At 48.8% G+C, this 22,662-nt stretch overlaps 1 protein-coding gene across 1 annotated transcript in view; it reads left to right on the top strand.

Moving 5' to 3' along the window:
• The window catches only part of PCCB (propionyl-CoA carboxylase subunit beta), a 22,413-nt gene extending 152 nt beyond the window's left edge, over window positions 1-22,261 (top strand). Inside the window, exons 2-16 of the mRNA XM_027703720.1 lie at window positions 6-137; window positions 2,009-2,128; window positions 3,542-3,610; window positions 4,804-4,860; window positions 7,482-7,595; window positions 8,988-9,098; window positions 9,425-9,533; window positions 10,434-10,554; window positions 13,871-13,952; window positions 15,772-15,895; window positions 17,076-17,183; window positions 19,899-19,999; window positions 21,010-21,108; window positions 21,274-21,367; window positions 22,014-22,261. Of these exons, the coding sequence (XP_027559521.1) occupies window positions 6-137; window positions 2,009-2,128; window positions 3,542-3,610; window positions 4,804-4,860; window positions 7,482-7,595; window positions 8,988-9,098; window positions 9,425-9,533; window positions 10,434-10,554; window positions 13,871-13,952; window positions 15,772-15,895; window positions 17,076-17,183; window positions 19,899-19,999; window positions 21,010-21,108; window positions 21,274-21,367; window positions 22,014-22,135 (1,563 nt within the window). The 3' untranslated portion in view covers window positions 22,136-22,261. The remainder of the gene's footprint in view (window positions 1-5; window positions 138-2,008; window positions 2,129-3,541; window positions 3,611-4,803; window positions 4,861-7,481; window positions 7,596-8,987; window positions 9,099-9,424; window positions 9,534-10,433; window positions 10,555-13,870; window positions 13,953-15,771; window positions 15,896-17,075; window positions 17,184-19,898; window positions 20,000-21,009; window positions 21,109-21,273; window positions 21,368-22,013) is intronic.
• Window positions 22,262-22,662: the final 401 nt, after the last annotated feature.

Below are 22,662 nucleotides of genomic sequence, written 5' to 3'. Positions count from 1 at the left end.
CCGTGTCCGCGTCCCTGTGCCTGTCCCGGGCCGCCTCGGGGGCCCGCCCTCCCCCCGTGCCCCAGCGCATCGAGGAGAAGCGCCGCGCCGCGCTGCTGGGCGGCGGCCAGGCCCGCATCGACGCCCAGCACAAGCGGGTGAGCCGCGGGCGGCGCGGGAACGGCCCCGGCACGGCTGGGAGCGGTGCTGCCGGGCCACGGGCAGGCGGGACCCACCCTGCCCCCTCAGTGCTCGGCACGGCTGGGAGCGGTGCTGCCAAGGAGAGGTGTCCCAGGGGTCCCGGGACAGGCAGGAGCGGTGTCCCCGCGGGCCCGGGACAGGCAGGAGCGGTGTCCCAGGGGTCCCAGGACAGGCAGGAGCGGTGTCCCAGGGGTCCCAGGACAGGCAGGAGCGGTGTCCCAGGGGTCCCGGGACAGGCAGGAGCAGTGTCCCCGCAGGCCCGGGACAGGCAGGAACAGTGTCCCCGCGGGCCCGGCCGGGCCGCTCCGTGCTGGGGACCCTCAGGGCAGCTGCAGAGGCCCCTTTCTAGGGAGCTTTGCTGAGGAGGCGTCAGACACTGCAGTGCCTGGAAGCCCGGACAGCAAAAAGAACAATTCCGGTACTAGTACCTTTACCTCAGGGTGCTCTGTAATGTGTGTGGGGGTAGTGGACACAGACATGGCAAGTTATGCCTGTCGTGGGATGGTAATTTCCAGTTTGACGCTGCCCAGGGTTTGGAATCACCATCCAGCAGAGTTTCATCTTTACACTGCTCTCACAGATGTAAGCTGATCTTCTGAGGGATGAGAGCAAAGAGTAGAGGAGTGGAAATAAGGTAAAGACAGATGGGAGGGCTGACAACAGCTGGGTCTTTAATCTCCCGCCTCTGTTCAGAATGTGGGCAGTGCTGGCTGGGGTGACACAGAGGTTTCCTATTTGTGTTCATTGTTTCTTGCTGGGATACCATTTGGGTTTGGTGCAAGGCCCCAGTGGTATCACGATGACTTGTAGGCACCAAGGAGGTGGGAATGGCCATTCCCGTGAAGGCTCAGTCAGTGGTCAGTCTGTCAGCAGTTTCCCTCTCACATATACAACACCTGAAGAGAGTTCATGCTCACTGAGTTACGTCCAGGACACTGACACACAATAAACAAGCGTTTCTGCCTGTCTAGGGCCCTCAAACAGCTTATGTTTTATATAAATTAGATCTATGGCTCACCTTAGGCTTTCCTGCTTTTCTGGTTTTCATAAACTTTTTGGCCCACTGGTCAGATGTTTTGTAGAGAGCCTGAGCTGTGTTTTAATGTCCTGTTGGTGCAGAGTCACATCATTCCCTAAGGAAGACAATCCAGGTGCCCTCCTTTTGCAGACAGATGCTTACCCAGGTTGGAAGAAACTTTGCTGAAAGCTGAAGATATAAAGAGCTTTGCAGCCATTTGTTGCTGCGTGTCACTGAGTAAGGGATTTGCATATCTGGTCAATTCATGGAGTTCTTGGCCCTTGCCCTGCTTTTGCCCATAGCAGTGTCCAGCAGCAAACAGCACAAGAGGGTTTTGTCAGAAGATCCCTGCAGGCTGTCATGCTTCCCTTTTCCTCTCATTCACTGCAGTCCAATGTGGAGCGTGGTGAATTGAGCCCTGAGCAGTTGGGAAGGACTGGTTTAGCTGTGGAAGGGCTCCATGGTTAAGAATAGAACAAAGGCCTTAATAGCAGCATTTGAATGTGTAGGCAAAAATAGCCGTGATGCTTTTATATCTTGTTGAAAAGTCTCTGAGATTGTTTCCTTTCTCCTGTGGTGGTGCTGCTCCAACAGTCAGCCTTCTTTTCAGAGTCTGGCTTGCATTATGTTTGTTTTTCAGGAGGATAATCACTATATAGGCCATTTCCAGCTTTGGGGGCCTGCAGTGGCTTAATGGGCCCAATGTAGCAGATAAGTGAGGCTCTGTTTGATTAAACTGCATCTGCTGGGGGTCAGCAAACAGCCAGAACCACCTGATGGCTCCGTTAATTGTTGCTTGCTCTGTCGCAGGGAAAGCTGACAGCAAGGGAACGAATTCTGCTGCTCTTGGACCCCGACAGCTTTGATGAATATGACATGTTTGTGGAACACAGATGTGCTGACTTTGGGATGGACTCTAGTAAGAATAAGGTACTTTTATCTCCTGTAACTCTTGTTTCAGTGTCCTGTGCCGTGCAGGCAGCCCACTGGTTGAAAATGGGCGTGCAATTTCTTTTATTTGTTTTGTTTTCTTTTTATTTACAAATTTGTTTTGCAAATTTGCTTTAATGACTCTCAGTTTCCATTTAACAGCTTCCATAGTTTGCTTCTCCGTTGTTTAAACTTGATCCTTTTTTTACAGGCTCACCTGTTTGGTTCACATGCCTCCCCGGGCATTGTCTTAGGTTCATATTTTAAACAGTAGAGGAGGCTGCAGAGCTTTGTTGGTGCTCTTCACATGGGATTCCTCCCACAAGGGGAAAATCCGTGGCTCCCCAAAGTCTCTCACCATAACATGAAAGTGAGGAGCAGGAGAGCCCTGAGTGTGGCCAGAGGGTTAATGTCTTCCTTGTCCTTCAGAATTCCCCTTTCAGAGAGCTGCACCTTGTGTTTGCAGAGCCCAGTTTCACAACAGCTGACCCAGCTGTGGCCAGTGAGCTGGAATTTTAGTTTAGCACTGAATTTCCCTGAGTTCCTGGAACTTTCTGAGGGAGGGTAAGACTTGTGCTGCCATCCAGGCTGCTCTGTGAACTGCCTGGGCTTTGGGGCCTGGCTGGCAGTGCAGGTCTGTTTGCTGCTCTCTGGGAGCAGAGCTGTGTGTGCAGCCTGGGGACAGTCCCCAGGCAGGTGTGACCCTCCTGGGGACAGGCCACCTTGGGATAAATGGCCTCAGAGTGGGCCCTGCACCAGACACTTTTCTTTTTTTTTTTCAATACCAAACAACAAAAAAACATTTCAGTGCCTGAAATTCCTTGATGGCAGCCCAGTAAAGTTTCTTTTCCACTGTTTTCTTGAAAGACTTCTGTATATTTTCTTTACTAGAAAGTGAGACAATATTGATTGAGCACATTTTAAGACTCAGAGGCTCCATTTCCTCTTCCAGCTCTTTCTTCTTCCATTATTTACAGGGTGAAAAATGGGACAGGTCAAGTTGAAGCATTTGAGTGACTGCAAATTATATTTTTTGACCTTTCCAGGTTTGTTTTTTATCCTGTATCAAAACCTCAAAGATTTACGTGCTGTGTCCATTCTTTCAGAGACATCAAGTCCTAATAAAAGGCACGTCCTGTCTCTAAGGACGTGTTTGCCTTAACTCCAGATGTGCTGAAATTTGAAGGGAAACTGCTAAATTCACTAATCTTTACACTAATACACAACAAATATGATATTACTTCTAGTTTTCCTTTTCAGAGCTGGGGAAGATCCCTGTGGAGCCCCCACTGCAAACATGAAAGGCCAGTCCTCTCAGGGAGCCAGTCTGTGGTTTGGCTGGGGATGTTTGTGGGGTTTTTGGTGGCCATCACTGCTGTTCCTGCTGACCCTCTGTTATTGCTGTCTCTGCAGTTCCCTGGGGACAGTGTGGTGACGGGCCGGGGCCGCATCAATGGCAGGCTGGCCTATGTCTTCAGCCAGGTATGGCTTTGCTGCTGGTTGTGAATAGCATGAACTTATCCTCTGAAATAAAGTCCCAGTAGTTCGGTGTGGCCATGTAGCAATGCCCCTGTTTGCCTGCTACCTGTAAGCAAAAGCTAGACCTGAGATCTAATCAGTTAGACCTAAGATCCTGTGGGAGGAAGGAGGGCACCCTCAGACGAGAAGAACCAAAAAAGCTTGTGACAGATAGCTTATAAATAGATAAAATACACTTTTTACGTTAAAATATAGTTTTTATATTAAAATAAAAATATTTCAGAGGAAACATCAGAGGCAGAGACCTATCTTGGTTAGCATTACCACTGTGAAAGAAAGGCTTTCTTTCAGATCATTGGTAAGTGCTGCTCTGTTCTGGGCCACAAAGTAGCCTTTGTTCTGCTTGCCCTCATGGCCACAGTGGCTGTTGCTGTGTGACCTTGGAGCCAGTCGTGCACCCTGCCTGTTTTGTCTTGGCTGTGTGGTTCTCCCAGGGAGGGACACTGTTGTGTGGGCCTGAACTTCAGAGAGGGGCCTAACACAAACCTTGGTTTTATAGGAACACAGGGGGCAGTTTTTATATTAAAAGAATTTAAAAGTGCCCCTTCCTGATATACCCCTTTCTTTTTATATTTAAAGATCTTTTTCCCCTCCAAATAGAGCTGCCACCTGAGATGCTCCTTCCTCTTTGGTTCAGCTGCTAGTCACAGTTGAGCTGTGCTCTGCTTTTGGGGCTTCTTTGAGGGTGAGACTCAGTGGGAATGCATCAGAGAACCTCACCACAGCTTGGCTCTGGGCTCTGTTGGTGCCAGGAGGTGTAAATGTCCCCTTTTCCCTCTGGATCAGTCCAGGGCCTCGTGTTGCTCGTTAGACAGAGATCTTGACTCTCAGGCCATGGGTAGCACCAACAGTCAGTGTTGGCTGACACAGCCCCTAGAGCCCCCCTAAAAGATCAATCAGCTCTTGACATAACTCATGAATACAGAATGGTGACACATGGTCAGGTTTTTATTATTTTATGAAAGGAGGGCTGGATTGAGCTGAGTTGATCTCCAGGCTGCACTGAGGGGGTCAGTTGTTTTGGGGCAGGACACCAAACCCAGAGCACTGTAGGATTGTGTGGTTTACTTGCAGTATTCGACAGCATTCTACTGAAATGATTCTTTTCCTAATCTGGAAATTTGCTTTTCCTCCAGGATTTTACTGTGTTTGGAGGCAGTTTGTCTGGAGCTCATGCCCAGAAGATCTGCAAGGTAATACTTCACTGGGGAAAAATAACCCAAAAAATTGTCAGCATCCTCTTTTCAGTCTGGTTGTGATAATGACTCGGGTGCCAGTGTTTTGTGACTGACCCTGGTGTGTGCCATGGCAGCCTGACCATGCCTGTGTCCTCCTGTCACTTCAGGTGGGAACACACAGGAGGGCAGGAAGGTACCCTCTGGAAGCTTTTCCAGGGTAAGAAAGCTTTTCCAGGTAACACACACTGTGTTGAAATTAAGTTATGCTACAAAAGATGAGAGACTTGCCAAGTACAAACATAAATTAACTAGTCACTGCTGGAGAGAAGTGGAATGAGCTGGGAGCAGCTTTTTCCTATAAACAGTGGGATGTGGAAGTGTACAGTATTTATAAAAAGCAAATGTAACCAGTAAACAGTCTGGAGATAAACATTTTTACAACTTGGAGGTCACCTTGATCCTCAGAGCTGCTGTTATCAGGCACTTGTGGCTATTTATTCCTGTCTGGCTGCTTGTCTCCCTGGAAAAGCTGCTGTTTGAATCCCAGGGCTGGGGACACAAGAACTTATTCATGCCTGAGTGTTGAGTGCTGTGGGCTGGGAAAGCTCCCTGAGTTTCCTTGCTGTGGAATCAGAAACAAGGATTTTTGTGCACAAGGCCTTTTCTCCTATGGAAATAACTGCTTTTTGGCATAGGCACCTCAGCAGTGAGGGGTGTAAACATTGAAAACACAAAACCTTTGGGCTAGATAAGAACAGCTTGGCTTTACCAAGCTTAATATTGGGAAAGACTTGAATTATCCTTTCACATGGGAGCTTTGAGTGTCTGTATTGGGAAGGGATGGTGTGGGATGGGATGTTTTCTGCTGTTTTCTTTGTCTCTTATTTCTAAAGCAGCAGGGAGAGTGCTGATCATAGAACTAGGGAAAGGTGTGAGTCCTTGCTGCTTGGTGCTGTTCCTGGTGAGCACCAGTGTCAGTGGTGGGCCCCAGAGTCTGAAGGCTCTGGATGCATCACTCGCTCTGGGCCTCAGTCTTTGTGTGTTTTAGGATGAACTTCACTGTCTGGAAAAGCCTTGAAATAAATAAATAATCATAAATAAGTCCCTGGGAAACAGCACAAAGTGTCAGTGAACTTGTTTCACTGATCTGCTCTAATAGGACAACAGGCTATCTAGGAAGAAGCAACACATGCCAACTCCAGGGATTTTTAGTGAGGCATTTGCTCATGCCCTGTGTAATGTCCCTGTCAGCAAACGAGGGCAGTCTTGGCTCACAGACTGCTTGCAGTCCACATGGATCTGTTGGAAATGTGGGATTGCATTTAAATGGTGAAGCCATTCTGTGTGTCTGCCACCAGGATATTTCAGCTTTTAAATAGACATTAGGATACAAAGCAGCAAGAACCCCTGTTTTCCACAGAATGACAGCTTGTAGGAACAAACCACTCCAGAACTACACAGAACCATGTTCAGGCTGGAATTTTGGGCAGTAGTGACTTGGGTGGGACTTGGTATGGTTTCTGTGTTTCTAGGCAATATAAAATTCAAGGTTGATGCTACAAGCACTCTGAAAGACAGGACTGGAATTGTAAAGCTCTTAGTAAGTTTAAGATTGTCTGAAATAGGATACAATTTTGTAACAGTGGTTGAAAGGGCCAATAGTGGGCAGGGAAAAACATCTTGGAAATTCAGAATGGGGATTGACTGACCATGTGTGATTTTACACATTTAGGAGCTAAAGCAGAGCTTGATGTTAAAACAGATCTTAACATAATGTGCTACTGATGTAGTGTTATCAAAATGGCAAACATCTTACTGGAATCCAATAATCAGGAATAGTTTATGCAAGGAATGTAAGGAATTCAATCCTCCCACTTAAGCCTCTCTTTGGAGTATTGTTTATGATCTTGAGGCAAGTAACCAAAATGATCAGACCTCAAAAACAGGATGTAGAGAGATCAGTGTGACTGAGTGAATGGTGCTTGGCCTGGAAATGTGAAGGGGAATATGAAGGCTGAAGACTTGGGGTTTTTGAATGTTCCCAAAGGTGAAGGCCAAGGAGGAGTTAACTGCTCTCCCTCACTGCTGTGTGCCAAAGAAATGGAATGTTTCTGAATTTCCGGAGCAAAGATTTAGTTTAGTCTTCCCAAAGAACTTGTAAGAGGGATAATCAAGCATTAGAATATAGTGCTTAGGAGATTACACTTCAGCACTGCAATAAACTTGGAGGATCAGATTAGACATGGATGAGGGGGTGTTTAAGGTGCAGTGCAGGCCCCCTGTGAACAGGGATGGATTGGCCCTCTCTGGTCCAACTCCTGTGACTGTGTCACTCCAGAGCAGTGTCCCACTGTGCATCACCCAAAACCAGTGCTGAGTGTGGAGGTGCAGGGCTGGCAAGGCAGAGAAATATTAAAGGTCCTGGGAGGGATTCACTGTGTGTCTTGTCACCTCCAGTCTGCCTGAGGCCAAACGTGAACTTCAGGGAGAGCTGGAGACTGAGAGTTCATGTGAAGAAAGGAGGAGCTGAGCAGGCACTTCAGATCCTGCCACATATGGATGTTTTTTCTGGGGGATGCACATTCTGGGGTTTGTTGCTTTGGGGTGGGTAACGAGGGGTTTGTGTCCCTCCCCAGATCATGGATCAGGCTGCCATGGTGGGAGCCCCCGTGATTGGGCTGAACGACTCCGGAGGAGCCCGGATCCAGGAGGGAGTGGAGTCCTTGGCAGGCTATGCAGACATATTCCTGGTGAGTGGGCTGCTGGGTGCCCAGGGAGCTTGGCACCCACGGGGATGGACAAAGTCTGTCCCTACTTGAGCCTGTTTGTAAGTAAACTTCAGGTTATCACTGTTTCAGCCAGTGGCTAAAGCAGCTCGTGAGACCCAGACCTTGGTTCTCTTCTTGGCTTTGGGCAGATCCCTGTGCTGCTCAGGGCCATGTGTTAAACAAGGGTGATGCTGAGCCCTGCAAAGCTCTGGGATCCAAGGAAAGGCTTTGGTCATGAGAGACAAAGAACAGGCAATTTGATTAATTGGAAGACAGTCACAAACAACTATTTAACTTTTTGGTTTACATCTAAATTATCAATTGCCTGTATCAGGATGGAATGTCTTTGAACATTTATGAGCTTGAGAAAGGTGGGCACCATCATTCAGGGGTTTGTGACCCCCCCTCCAGCTGTCCCTGTGTCTCCTCTGCAGTACAGATGTGGGAACAGTTCCACACAGCGGATTTGTTTTCAGTAGAGTTGGTAAAAGGGGGAGGATTTCCACTGCAGAAAGAGGGACTTAGAGTAAATCAAACACTATGCACTTGAAAAAAACTTGAGAAGCTCAGATCAGCAGCAGCAAGTGCCTGTCCTGTCAGGATGGTAGGTCAGTGTGGGGGGGAAAGGGCTGCAAGTCAGAGGTTTCTGTCCAAAGAAGTGGGCAGTACAGTGTTAACCTCGCTGGTGGGGGATATCCAGCCTTGATCAGACTGGTGAAAGTTTAATGTTTCTACAGGATTTTTTGTGGCTAATGCAAGAATTTTTCCTCTAGACAGGCTGCTGCTCTTTCCCCCCCGTGCTGACATTATTTTATATGCTTATCAAAACATAATGGCTTTGAGGTGTGTGCACAGAACATCGTGGCTGTGCCTTCAGGAGCAATGTGAGCAGGTGGAGGAGCAGTTCCAGGGTGAGCTGTGGCCCAGCTGAGCACTGAGCAGTGCAGGTGCTGGGTTTGGACACCACACCCTCTGTGTTGGGCAGCACCCCTTCACCTCTGTGTGCACTCAGCAACCTTTGCCACAGCTGGTCAGTAAAGCTGATGTGTGTCTCTGATCACATTCACATTTCAGGGACATCCACTTCTCCCCAGTGCAGTTTTTGCCCCTGCAGCATCTGTTGAGGTCCCTCATTCCATCTCCCTTTGCAGTCATTCCATGGGGTAGGAAATCGAGTGCACGGGAACAGAAAGGAGCAAAATAGGAGCAACAAAATCCTTTGGGTTCTACTTTTATCAAGGCATTGCCTCCAGATATTTGTCTCCCAGGAAATAAAACGATTCAGTTTATGATTGTGAATTCCTCCAGACTCTGGGCACAGATATAAAGATGCACTTTGCTGGTAAAACCAGATGTCTTTTTTTCCTATTGCAGAGAAATGTTCTGTGTTCTGGGGTGGTTCCCCAGATCTCCCTCATCATGGGTCCCTGTGCTGGTGGAGCCGTGTATTCCCCTGCCTTAACTGATTTCACATTCATGGTCAAGGTAAGGGTGGAGGTGCTGTGCCAGGACCTGCTGCTGGGGACCTTGTCAGGCACAAACTCACCACGTGGGAACGGGGTTTTTTGAGATGGTCTCCTGCTTTGGATCAAGTTTATTTTGCATGAAAAGACAAGAAATACTTTCCCAAATAGCTCGAGGATAATTGCATTTTTAGTGGATTTTTAATGTAATGCAGGACTTTTAAGAAACTTTCCCTCTGTTCTGCTCTTATTCTGGGGAAAGTCTCTGGAGACTGTGGCTGTTCCCCTCCTGCTTTTCAGCCTTGGCCCTTGCATTCCCTGTGTGTTTCTGCTTTCCCCCCTGCCCAGGACACATCCTACCTGTTCATCACCGGCCCTGATGTGGTGAAGTCTGTCACCAATGAAGATGTCACCCAGGAGCAGCTCGGGGGTGCCAAGACACACACGGCTGTGTCTGGTGAGAGCTGGGGCTTCCTCAGCAGGCTGGTTGTGTTCACAGGAACGACAGAGGTGTTCTGGCTAAACTGCTGATTGGCTCATGCAGGTTATCTGAAGTGATAAAGCTCTGGTGAAGCACAAGTTCTTACTCTGTATGTGGCTCTCTCTCGGGTCTGTTTTAGTCATGGAACACTAAACAGGAAAAGTGGGAGTGTGGGAGAGGTCTGGGATTTGGAAGAGAAAGTAGCAAATCCACAAAAGATCCTCCAAGTGGGAAGACCGTCAAAGGGCTTAGCAAAGCTGGCCTGGGGTGGGGTTTTTATTTGGTTGTTCTCCAGAAATTTGCATGAGTTGAAAGGTTCTCGACAGTCCCTTGTTTGCTCACAGAGTGATTGATTGAAGTGCTTAACTCCGAACGAGTGGCAGTGTGAGATGGAGCACTTCTTTGCCTCATTTTGTCCCTCTGGGAAAACTCTGAGTCATGAATCTTCTCACGGCTCAAATGACTGTGGGATCTCAAATTCTGTGTGAACTGAGCTGATGATGAACCAAAACCAAACACACAGATGCTGCCCAGATCCAGCCATTGTAAAACAATTGTGGTGCTCAAGTGCAGCACAGTAACCAGAACAGAATTCCAGAAGGCTGGACCCAGCTAGGCTGTGACAGCTGATAAACCACTTCTCATTATTTTAAACATGAGATCAACAATCCAGACCTGTTACAGAGGAAGTCTGATATAGCCACACATTTTCTAGGTATTTTTAGCTGGTCAGATTTGGTGGCTTAAGGCTCCCAATTGTTCGTGGCTCAGGTTTAAAGATTTTTTGCTGTGGCTTCTTTGTATCTTTATTGGTATATATTTGAAAAGGAAACCTTGCACAGTAATCTCCAAACCTGCTTTACTGTTTCTGTGCAGGAGTCGCCCACAGAGCCTTTGAGAACGACATCGATGCTCTGCTGAACCTCCGGGAGTTCTTTAATTATTTACCTCTGAGCAACCGTGACCCCGCCCCAGTGCGTGAGTGCCACGATCCCAGGTGAGAGCAGAGGGCTCTGAACACCCAGTGCCGGGGCTTCTGTGGCCCCAGGGGTGCAGAGAGACAAGTGCTGTGTGCTGGCACCTTGGCAGTGCTGCCCCGTGGGGGTGGCAGTGTCCCAACGCTGAAATTCCTGAGCGGGAATTTCTGTGAGCAGAGCAGGGGGAGCAGCCACCTCTGCTCAGGGGGGGCCTGAACCAGGGAGTGAGGAGAAAACAGCTCAGTGAGCAGGAGTGGGGAGGCCTTGCCTTGTGTTGTCAGTTGTGTCTGTGGGGTTGGAGGTGGGGAAGCAGGAGGAGGCAGAAGCTTTGTGTGTCAGGGACTTGTGGTGTAGCTGACATCGTCACACAGGACAGACCTTCCAGAGGGGAACAACAGTGACCGTGTGAACTTTTATCAGGGCATTTTTCCAGGAGCTGGAGGGACATGAGACACTGAGGGGACAGCTTTGCTGGGACTGCCACAGGCAGAGACTGGCAGGGCAGGAGAAGCATTTTGACCCAAGGTCTGGGTACAGCCCCAGCTCAGCCCTTCAGAGCTGTGCCCCCCCCCCCGTGTGGGAGTGGCACCTCAGCCTGCCCCTTCCAGTTCCTCACACGTGTGTGATGTGTCCTGTGGCTTTACATGCATGAACATTTCAACCTGTCAGTCAGGGAGGTTATTTCTCTTTGTGCCTCACTCTGCTTTTCAGTGTCTTTGCAACAGTTGGTTTGGGGAGATGGTTTTGGGTGAGTTTACAGATCACTGCGCTGGTACCTGAAATACTTTGTTCACTTTTGGATAAATAAATTCACCAGTTCCTTTTGGAGCGTGGTCAGACAGGTCAATTAATTACTGGTCATACATTTTTCTAAGGTGTTGATCTCTAAGACTGTTCTGGTTTGATAATGATAAACCAAGGCAAATCTCTTGTATTATTTGGTAAGTCTGGGGGGTTATTTCTGAGGTTATCATGGTCTTTCTAAGAATTCAACAAGCTGTTCTTGGATAATCACTCTCTATAGACTCGATTATGGTATTTTATTTCATTATAGAAACAACAGTCCATTTTTAAAATCAAGGTACTGTATAACAGGTGGTTTATTTTCTTGTGAGAAGCCATCAGTTATGTTGTTTCTACTAATGTATAAGAGATTAGCTCATTATTTCTTAAGGGAGACAGCTTGATACACTGTTAGAGGATCACAGAATAATAAATGCCATTTGTACGAAGAACTTCAATTTAGTAGCCTTTATACATGTGAAGACAGATCTAATTGTTAGATTTCCTGGTTTTACAGCAGCATCTCCAATATTTCTCCCATTTGTGGTCCTAACACATAGATTGGTGTTATTTCATCTGGACATACTGACATCTTAATAGACTCCTTTTGCTTGGGATTGATGTGTTTGATCCTTAAGGTGCTCCAGCCCCAGCCCATTTCTCTAGAGGAATTGCTTTCTTATTGCCTCATTTTCACACCACAAAAACTTGCCACAAATTATGCAAATCAAATGTAACCTACCTTTGCCTTCAGTGGGAAGTCCTGAGGCTGGTGGGGCTGTTTGGTGTGTTTGTTTGTCTCTCTAGGTAGGCAAGTTCTTTTTGCTGTTGAAAAATGTCAGTCTTGGCTGCTGAAACTTGTGTTGGTGGAGTTTTTGTTGTCAGTGGCCTGGGTTCTAAAGGGGTGGAAGTTCCTTCCAGAGGCAAGTTGTGTAATGGTGAATGTCCCCTCCCTTTGGAGGGTTCTGGCTCAGGGCATTTGGTGTGTTCCATGGTGTGATTTTTACCTGCATGTGTAAAAGTTTGAATTTCTGGAGGAGGTTATTGCCAACTCCTGGAAACCTTCTGCACTGACTGAACCCAGTGTGCCTGTGGGTGAGGCTCTGACAGGCTCTGCTGAGGAGCAGCAGTTCCTCCCTGCTGTGGGATCTGTCAGAGGCACAGTTCTGAACCCCAGTGGCTCCAGCAGCGAGCTCCAGGTGTCCTCTGTCCGTGGTGGTTTGAAGGAGATTTTCAAACATGGTATCCTGGATAATGTCTTCATTTTGATGATGGTTACTTATTTTAATGCTGTTAGAATTTCCCTCAGCACTCCACAGCACTGTGAATTTATGGGAGCACTGATTTAATTTTTCCACTTTGCTCATCCTGTGGGGTACCACAGGTCACAGGCAGAATCTGAAGCACATCCCTATCTACTTTATGGACAAGAAAGTTTTAGAATCTTTTGTAGGTTGGGGTTTAGTCTGTTAAAGTCAGTTTAATTTCATCAGATTAAAGGTTTTTTGTATTGTTTTATGGAGGCATTTGTCTGCAATACTTGTAATCCTGTGGAAGAAGCACTTGAAGTGTTGCTGTCCCCTTTATTCCACTAATAGCTGGATCTCTTCCCCTCCCAGCCAGGGCTGTGCCTCTCCCCCCGTGGGTCTGAGCAGCACAGACACAGCCACGGGGCTGCAGGGAGAGTTTTTGGCTGATTTTGACAAACTGCAGATCCCTTCCTTCAGTTTTAATTTGGGTGTCCAGAGCCTTGTGCTGTCCTGTTCTAAAGGCATTAAATCATGGCATTGTTACCACAGTTATTCAGTAGGAACTCCACAGAAACACCATTGGTAACAAACCAGATCAGTATTTTTATGGAATAGCACAGATATGCTGATCCCTGAAGCCTCAGGGGCAGCTCCTAAAAAGTGACCCCCCATTGGGACTGTGAGTGAATCCAAAGACCAGTGGCTGCCAGTGCTGAAGGGACTGGGAGCAAGGGAGGAGGGAACTGGTGCTGTGGCTGTGACAGGGAGCTGCAGTGAAGTGTGTCACTGTTGAGGGCAGGAACAGCAAAGATGTTTAAATGCAGCCATGCCATGGAATAAGCTGAGTGTGGATGTGTGTTCCCATCCAGGGATGCCTGCAGGCCGGGGCAGTGGGCACGGGAAGGTGTCCTTGGCTCCGGAGGTGCCAGTGTGGGCAGGGAGGGTCAGTGTGCACTGCTGGGCTGCAGGAGATCAGGGCTGGCACAGGAGCTGCCCCTCAGCTCCGCAGGCTCTGCCCTCCTGCCCTGGCACTGGTGCTGCCACTCCCTGTGGCACATCCCGTGTCCCAGCAGTGCCCCTGCAGCCCCACAGCTCCCAGGGCTGTCCCAGGAGAGCCCTTCCCAAGCCCGGGGGCCCGTGGGACAGAGCTCTCCTGCAGGGAAAGGGTTGGGCTGCCCCAGACAGAGAGAACTGGTTCTTTTCCCCGGATCTGAGGAGGTTCCCATGCAGTGTCTGAGGGGTGGGATTACTCCCCCAAGGTTTTGGTCCTGGGCTGACGTGGCTCCTCCCCTGCTCTCCGCAGTGACCGCCCTGTTCCCGAGCTGGACACCGTGGTCCCGAGTGAATCCACCAAGGCCTACGACATGCTGGACATCATCCACTCTGTGAGTCTGAGTGCAGGGGTTGTGTTCTGGGGCTGAATGGTGTCAGGAGCCAGCAGAGTGGCACTGAACAGGCACACTGGGATTGATTTATTGATTTATTTTAGTCTTCACAAGTGGCCGTTTTTACCTGTTTAGTAGCCATGAGTAAAGGGGCAACAAGAACTGCAGGGGAAACAGATTTTAACACATGAAACAAAAGATTTTAGCTAATGAAAGGAATCCTGAGGTTTGTTTTCAGCATACAGCTGATGCTGCATGCACAGCTGAGCAGGTGAAGGAGGCTATAGTTCAGTTTTCTCTCTGGGGTTGAAGCCCCTTCCCCTTGAGTTCTGTCACTTGCCCCTCCCTGCACCTTGTTCTCTCTGTCTTGAATTCTGGCACTCTTTAATAAAAGTAATAAACTACCCAGAGTGCCTGTGAGGATTTACCCTTCCCTGGTTATGCTGAGAGACAGTTATGTGCTCACACAGTACAAGAATATGTATTTATTTGTTTAAATTACCAGTCAAGCACTTGGAAACTCCTGAGCTGGTGTTTCATTAAGTGAGGCAGATCTCTGGGCAGGGGGCAGGGAAGGAACATCCTACAATTTTTTTAAAAATCTGAAAACCAGTGTATAAATAACAGGTTTTACTAAAGCAGCACAGGCAATGCTGGTAATTCTCTTGCCTAATTTTGAGTACTTCACTTTCCCAGGTCTAAGGACTCAATCCATTATAAACACTGGGCAGAGAACAGGGTTGTAAAAAAGTTTTATCACCTGAAGCTGTTACAGCCCCTGTAGGGCACCCTCAGAGTCCAAATTCTGAATATTAAAATTCCCAGCTGCTCCTTCTTCCCCTGGGATGTTGAGCAGCAGCTGAGCCAGGGTTCCCAGGGGGCTGCTGGAGCCAGGAATGACAGAGGCAGCTCATCAGCTGTGTTTGTGGGACCTTTACAGTTTCTCTTTGCTTTGACTGTCTCTCCCCACTGTGCATTCAGCCAACACATTCAGTCTGTAACTGGCTGCATTTAGACTCATTTTAGTGCAGAAAGCAAGCTCAGGGTATTTTTAATCTCTGGATTCTTCCATTCTGAATTTCAGCACTACGTGTACTGAAAGTTAAAAGGTGGCATTTCAAAAAGTCCTGAAGTGAATTAGGAAAATACCCCCAAACCTTCCCAGAGATTTCGAGAAGTATTAAGGAAAGAAATACTTCCATTTTCCCCAGCTTTTCCGAGGCTGAGGCAGGGGAGCTGCCTGGCAGAGTGCAGCGTGTGGGCACGGCTGGGGATGCCGGCAGGAGCCCGGGCAGCCGAGTGTAGGTGTCGCTGCTGCTCCGTGGATAGCGGGATGTCTGGGATGTGCTCCGTGCACTGGGGATGGCACTGGGCAGAGCACACACCCAGCTCCAGCCCCAGAGAGAAGTGCAGCCACCACAGGTGTGCAGAGGGGCCGTGGCCATGGCCATTTCTGAGCTCTGTGAGGTGCTGTCTCATCGCTGGAAATTGTTCTGCAAGTCTGCCACTAATTAAGAAGTGAGAAAGAAGTTCTTAACATCTGACTTGAAGTTTTAGTTTGTTGTAAGCTAGGAAAAAGGCTCACCACAGTCATAAAGATGTTCTCTCAGGGAAGTGCAGGACTAGTTAATTCTTGGCACACAGGCTGCAAAGACTAAAAGGTTTCCCTCCCTCCCTCCCTCTCTTTCTTTCAAAATTCTGCAAGTTCCGAAATGGTTTAAGAGTTCCCGTCCTAAGGTGACAGAGTTTTGTGTTTGCCTGTGTATTCATGCACATCTGCCTGTCCTCATAAGGCCCTGCCTGACTCTCACCCCTGCAGATTGTGGACGAGAGGGAATTCTTTGAGATCATGCCATCCTACGCCAGGAACATCGTGGTGGGATTTGCCAGGATGAACGGACGGACTGTTGGGATAGTGGGCAACCAACCCAAGGTGGCATCAGGTCAGAGTGCAGTGTGAGACTGTCTGTCTGTCCTGTGCTGTGGAAGGGGATCTGGCTCCAGGGGTTGGGTTGGTTTGTGTGCTGTTCCACTCCTTCTCAGGGCTTTTCCACCACTTTGTCCTGACCCTCACTGTGAGCTGTGAGAGCAGGGTGATCTCACTCCCAGCACACACACAGGGGGTGGAAGAGCAGCCTGGCAGTCACTGGATTAACCATAACCTGGGAACTGCCCCCTTCCTTCCACAGCAGTAAAATCCCTAAAACTCCTCTGTAGGGTGAGGGGACTTTTTTTGTTATCTCCCTGTAGCCAGAACAGTGCAAAGCCTTCAGACCCTCAGGTGTGGGGCTCTTGACTCCAAATGGTGCAGATATGAAGATACAACGTGCAGCTCTAAAGATCACCCTTTTAAACTGCCCAGGGGCTTTGCTTGCTTTGCTCTCTTTAACTCAGGAATTCCTGAAGTGACCTTCTCCAGTCAGAACTCCATGGTTTACTCCTTGGTTTTAATTTCTGTGGCTTCATGTTTGGGAAAATCAGATGACCCAGTATGATGTTTCATTCTTTTATTATCCTTACAAGATATGCCTATCAAGATACAAGAGAGAAGGTTTTAATATTAATTTAATCTTCACTTGATAGTCTCAATTTTAACAACTATTTTTAATGCTTCACATAGATGCTTTTATACAAATTTTTTTTTGGTTTAATAGAATTGTGTATAATTTAATTCTAAATGGCACTGAAACAGAACAGAAACACTTTGCAGCATGTTTACCAAAAATGCTGGTCTTTCTCAAAATATTATTGGACTGTTTAATGTTTTGGGTTTTTTAATGGGGAACTCTGTAATCTTTCAATATGACTGGTCTAAAATAGACCAATGAAGAGAAAATTACAGAAAAAAACATTTGAAATGACAAGATTGTAATTAAACTGCTCTGGGTCAGAAAGTCTTTGTGCACAGGAGTTAGAAAAATGAAATCAGCCTTTGAATGTAGCTTGTTCTGTAATCTTAGTTCTAAACCAGGGAAACTTCAGGCACATTATCTCCACATTACCTCCAGATAAGCCTTTCCTTTTTCTTTAAGAAGACATTACAGCTAAAATAGTGTGATTTTTGAGTTGCCTTGAATTACTGCAGGTCATTGGTAACACCTTCCTCTGTGTTCTGAACTTCAGGGTGCTTAGACATAAATTCCTCAGTGAAGGGAGCCCGGTTTGTTCGGTTCTGTGACGCCTTCAACATCCCCCTGCTCACGTTTGTGGACGTTCCTGGATTCCTGCCAGGTGAGCCTTGCCTTGCAGGGCACTCTTGGGGCTAAACACACATTTTAAGAACTGTGAGAAAACCTTGACTGTGGCAGACTTATATAAGCAGGTATTCCAATCCCACTCTTTGGGACAGGAACTCTGTATTCTAAATACAGGAATCATCACAAAAGGATGGTGAAATGTGCCAAAAATTGCAGGAAAATGAAATGGTGCCCAACTGTCCTGCTGCTGTCACCGTGTTCTGGGATCCCAGCACGGTGCTGGAGTGACCTCAGGAGAGGGACAGGTCACACAGTTAATGCTGGAATCTCCAGCAGTCTGATGGAGATACTGGGATGCCCAGTTTGCCAGGGCCAGGTGTGGGGATATCCTGCTCTGGAAAGCTCTGTCCTGCTGCCCAAAGCTGTGACTGTGGCCTGTCCAAGGCAACAACTGCCCTGCCTGGAGATGCTGCCCTGGCCAGAAGTGCTGGGAAGTTACACTGATTTCTGCATTCCAAGGAGACTCCAGGCCCCTCTGGGTGCTCAGCTGTGTGTCCAGGTGCTGTTTGAGTCCCACAGCTCTGTGCTGGACACAGAAGGCCCAGCCCAGGCTGTGCTGCCCCAGTGCCAGGGAAGGCAGCCCAGCAGCCTGTCCTGAGCCCTGGGCAGGACGAGGTGAGAGCTGGCACTGCTGGCCCAGGGCAGGGAGCAGTAGGAGCTGTGGCACCATTCCCACATCTGCTCAGCACTGCAGTTACTCAGCTCATACTGGCACATGTTGCTGTCCAGGCTTTGCTGCAGCAGGAGAAACTGCCTCAGCTGCTGCCCAGAGATGTGACAGGATGGACCTGTGGGGGAAAAGGATGTTCCTGTTGCCACTGACTGTTACCCACAGCCTCCCTGGGCATCTCTGAGAGGTTCTCTCGTGCTCCAAGGCCCTTCTCAGCTAAAAATGCCCATGGTTTAGAGGCTCCAGGTGCCTGAGGAAGGACAGGGCTGCAGTGAGCTTGCTTTCAGCACAGGCTCTGGGAGCAGGAAGTGTTAACATGACCCCTCAGAAAACAGGCTGTGAGAGGAACAGACACATTACAGGATCCAAGTTAGAGCTGTTGTACAAACCATGGTTCACCTCGAGGCTCTCCAGCCATCACAGCACTGAAATGTCCCTGGTCAGCATTCCAGTTCCTGCTTTAACACTTTGGAGCTGGCACATTTTAACTGTGAGGCAACACCAGAGGGGTCACAGAACCTTCCTCTCCCCCTGTGGGCTCACCTTCCTCCTGTGACCTGGGCCAGGCACCAGCTTGGTTCACTTCAGGGGACACCACAGGAATCCACATTTGGGGAGCTGCTTGGAATCCAGGCACAAGTTATCTCCATACAGCTGATGAAAAGTAGTGACTTAATATTGCATAATAAGTACATTGGTTTGAAAGTATATAAGCAGGAGAAAAATAAAACAGAGAGAGCTAAAGAGAGGAGACCTTAGCCTTGATTGTGATCCTAAATTGTTCCATTTTAAGCAGTTTGGCAGGATTGGCCCATTATTAACATCAGAAATCTCACATAACAAATTGTGAGGGTGGCATCATCCCATCTCCCTGTTCAGTACACAACAGAAGGAATCTGTCACACTGGCTCGTGGTGGTGCACTGAACATCTCAGTGTCAGTGACCCAAACACCTGAATAGCCCCCAGTTTCATAGGTGTGCACAGAGATGACGTTTGAGGCATCTATAACCTGTAGCTGGATAAAAACACATAGTTAGAACAAGTTTGGGACTGAATCTGTGGCTAGAAAAGAGTTTCTGTTCATTGGTCATGGGTGCTGGTGTAAATAATTCAAATAACTGAATGATCTGGAAGCCCTTTGAGTGAGTGGCTGTTCTAGGTGTGAATTAGACCCCGGGGTCTGCAAGTGCTCCCCAGCCCCCGAGTGTCCCCAGTGTCCCAGCTGTGCCCCCGCAGGTCCCACTGGCTGCAGGGAAAGGCAAGAAACTAAAGTGAAGTGTAGGCAGAAATTATCAGTCCCTGAAATCACACCTGAGGGGAAGCATTAAAGTCAAGCCACCAAAGAGACAACCAGGTAAGTTACTGAATCTCACCAAAGAATTTTTACTTAAAATTCTTACATTAAAACCCCCACATCTATTAGATGATCCCTCTTAGGAAGTTTCTCCTGTGCTGAAAGCAAAAGCCCATAGGTGGATTAAACTGCTGGAGGTTGACTGTAGAGTTATACCCAGCAGTCTGAAATTCAGAAATGTCAGAAATCAGTTCCATGGGATTGCTGATTCCAGTGCAGTCAGGTAGCCTGTGTTTGGGGCACGTGGATGACACACAGTCCTGTTTGGTACCCGTGACCATTCTCCAGAAGCACCTGCTGTGAGAATCCCTACAGAGAATCCCTCTGTCTTTAAGGACCATCAGCTTGGGCTGGCCTGAAGGATGACCAGCAGTGAACCCAGACTGTGTTTCCCACTGCTGGTCACATGTGGAGTCTGGAAAATGCTGTATTTTGTTCCTAGGGAGGCACCATCTGGTGAGTGTTGCTTTGTGACCTGACACACCAACAGGTGCTGCTCTTGGTCAGAGACTTTGCAGAGCTGCTCAGTATCTTACAGAGGACACTGCCTGGTCTTACCTCCAGGATGTTCACAAGGCTGTGGTGGGGCCAGGTTTGCTGCTGGTGATGGATGATGGGGTTTTGTGAATTCCCTGGAGTGAAATAAATATTTGTCCTTTGTAGGCACAGCTCAGGAGTACGGTGGGATCATCCGGCACGGGGCCAAACTGCTGTTTGCCTTTGCAGAAGCAACTGTGCCTAAAATCACTGTCATCACCAGGAAGGTAAGTTGGGATAATTCCATGGAGGTCTTCCAGAGTTCCTCTTTCCACCAGTGGCAGTTTTAGTTCCAGGGAACCTTGTCTGTGTGTCCCATTGTCACACCTCCGTCTGCCTCACCTGGTAACACCTCTTTGTGTCAGGGTACAAGAGCCCATTTCTTCTATTCCCAGACCTCAGTTCCTTCCTTCCTCTTGTCTCTGCACCCCTCTGAAACCTCCTGTTTCTGCCCTGCTTTCTCCCTGGAATGCCTTCACTCAGGACTGTCCCACGTCACCGGGCCTGTCTCGCTGAGGACACACCATCTGCACACAGCAAACCTGCTTTCTCCTGCCACACTCTCCCTCACTTCTTCCTTTCTCTCTGTAAGGTACCTGACACCACGCTCCATAAGCTCTGGGTCCTTACAGGATTAGTCTTTTCCTTGCTCATTTTTTCCCTCCTGCTCATTTTTCTGAGAGGCTTTTGGCTTATCATGGCAAAAAGAAAAAAGAACTTTCCTTTTCTCTCTGCCTTCCCTGATTGTTCCAAGTGTTCCCACGCCGTGCCTGTCAGCCCTGCAGCCCTGCCCTGGCAGGGACTGCACTGCAGGTTGCTCTGCAGTTCTGCAGTGTGTTCATCACTGCTGTCTGGAGCACTTCCAGTTGCAGAGTGGAGCACTGCAGAGCCCGAGTGCTGCACTCCCTGGCCAGGGAATTCCAGAGGCACCCCGGCTGCTGGGTGTGAGTGCCTGTGCAGGTCGAGGCTTGCAGGTCAGATACACACTGACCCCTCTGTGCCTGCCCTGGACAATGGTCCTGGTGACCAGCAGCCCCCTTCCTGCCCCCTCGGGGCTCTAGTGGCAGAGGTGTCAGTCCCAGGAGGCGGCTGCAGCAGGGTGGAGATGCTGATGCTCTCTTGCAGGTAAAGCTCAGCCCCAGTTCTTGTCTCTGGCCTGGCAGAAGCTGCAGGAGGGGTGTGGGCTGTTGCTGCTGTGAGATCCCGTCCCAGGAGTGAATCCTTGGTTCTGTTCCAGGCCTATGGTGGTGCCTACGACGTGATGAGCTCCAAGCACCTGAGAGGAGACGCGAACTACGCCTGGCCCACGGCTGAGGTGGCCGTGATGGGGGCCAAGGTGAGCCCAGCCACCCTCACACAGCCACCAGTGCCCTCCCAGCACCACAGGGGGGCCCGGGGACAGGGGACTTGCTCTGAGCAGCCCCTGTGGTGGGGAGGGTGGTGAGGGAGGCTGCCCTGGCTGTCAGCAGAGGGATGGCCCTGACCGACCGCGCTGTTCCAGGGCGCTGTGCAGATCATCTTCAGAGGGAAGGAGGCCAACGCGGAGCAGGAGTACGTGGATAAGTTTGCAAACCCCTTCCCTGCTGCCACGAGAGGTATGGATATCTCCCACCCTGTGTCCCCTGCTTGGGTCTCCCAGTGCACACAGCTCTTAAGGAAACCTTTTGCTAATGAACAAGTTATTGAGGCAAGACATGAGGCAGAAAGGTGAGGCTTAACCACAGCTTGTGCATGTGAAGGACAAACACATTTAGACACAACACACATCTTCAGCTGGAAAGAGCCTGGTCAAAGGTGGGGATTGCTCTGAAAAGTGCATTTTCAATTTTGTAGATGGTAGAAAGCATCTCACAACTTTTCCTCTGTAGCACAGGTGCTTTTCCAGTCTGTTTGACAGCCCTGGATGCAGAGCAGTGGCCTGAAGAAAGGGACAGGCTCCAGTTCAGTTATGTGCTCCAGGACTCTCTGGAGCAAACTTTTCCACTGTTTTGACCTTTAGCTTTACAGTAGTAACTTGTAGGAGGCGTGTCCAACTGCAAATTTAAATTTAAAATTTAAAAATTATTGATGCAGGAATAATTCCTTTCCAGGCTATTTTAAGTTAATTTGTAACCTGTGAATTTACTTATTCCAAATATTGTTTTGATTTTGCTAATTTATGTTACAGCCTAGGTCTGAAGGCTGAGAAGCAAACCCTCCCTGGTCCCTCAAGTTGGTTTCTCCTTGTTTCCATTTTTTCAGGGTTTGTTGATGACATCATCCAGCCTTCCACCACCCGCAGGCGCATCTGCCACGACCTGGATGTGCTGGCCAGTAAATCCCAGGCCAGTCCCTGGAAGAAACATGCCAATATCCCTCTGTGAGGGTGAGCAGGGGCTGCCCTGCAGGGAGACTTGGCACTCTCTCGTTAATGGAGGTCTGCTTGGCAATGGAAATAGCTCTTCTGGTTTTGATTTGGCTGATAACCATCAATAAATCATAGTATATATTTCATTTAATTCTGAGGTCTGACCAGTTCACCTCTCTAAACCCTTTTGGTGGTTAATAATCAACAGCCCCCGCCGTGCCTGCTGCAGATGAGCTGTTACTAATTGCTCAAGGTCAAACATTCCCTTGGCTCCCTCATTCCATAGGCCCTGAGGTGGATGAGGCAGAGCTGGGTGACCCCTCCCTGCTGACGAGATGGGTCCCTGTGCATTCAAGTGTAGCTCCATGAGCATCTTTGGAGTCTGCCTCTACCTGCCTGCACCACAGACTCAGAGAGGACAATCCTGAGCCTGGCTTGCAGGATCCCAGACTAACCTGCTGTGTTCCTCTGCCAGACTGTCCAAGGCACAGCTTTTCCAGGCCAGCTCTCAGGTGGGTCTCAGCTGCAGGCTGGGGCACAGGT

The sequence above is a fragment of the Neopelma chrysocephalum genome, unplaced genomic scaffold (genome assembly GCF_003984885.1).
Source record: "Neopelma chrysocephalum unplaced genomic scaffold, ASM398488v2 Primary Assembly neopelma1_252, whole genome shotgun sequence".
Classification (NCBI taxonomy): Eukaryota; Metazoa; Chordata; class Aves; order Passeriformes; family Pipridae; genus Neopelma; species Neopelma chrysocephalum.
This window is presented reverse-complemented; position numbering and strand designations above follow the sequence as displayed.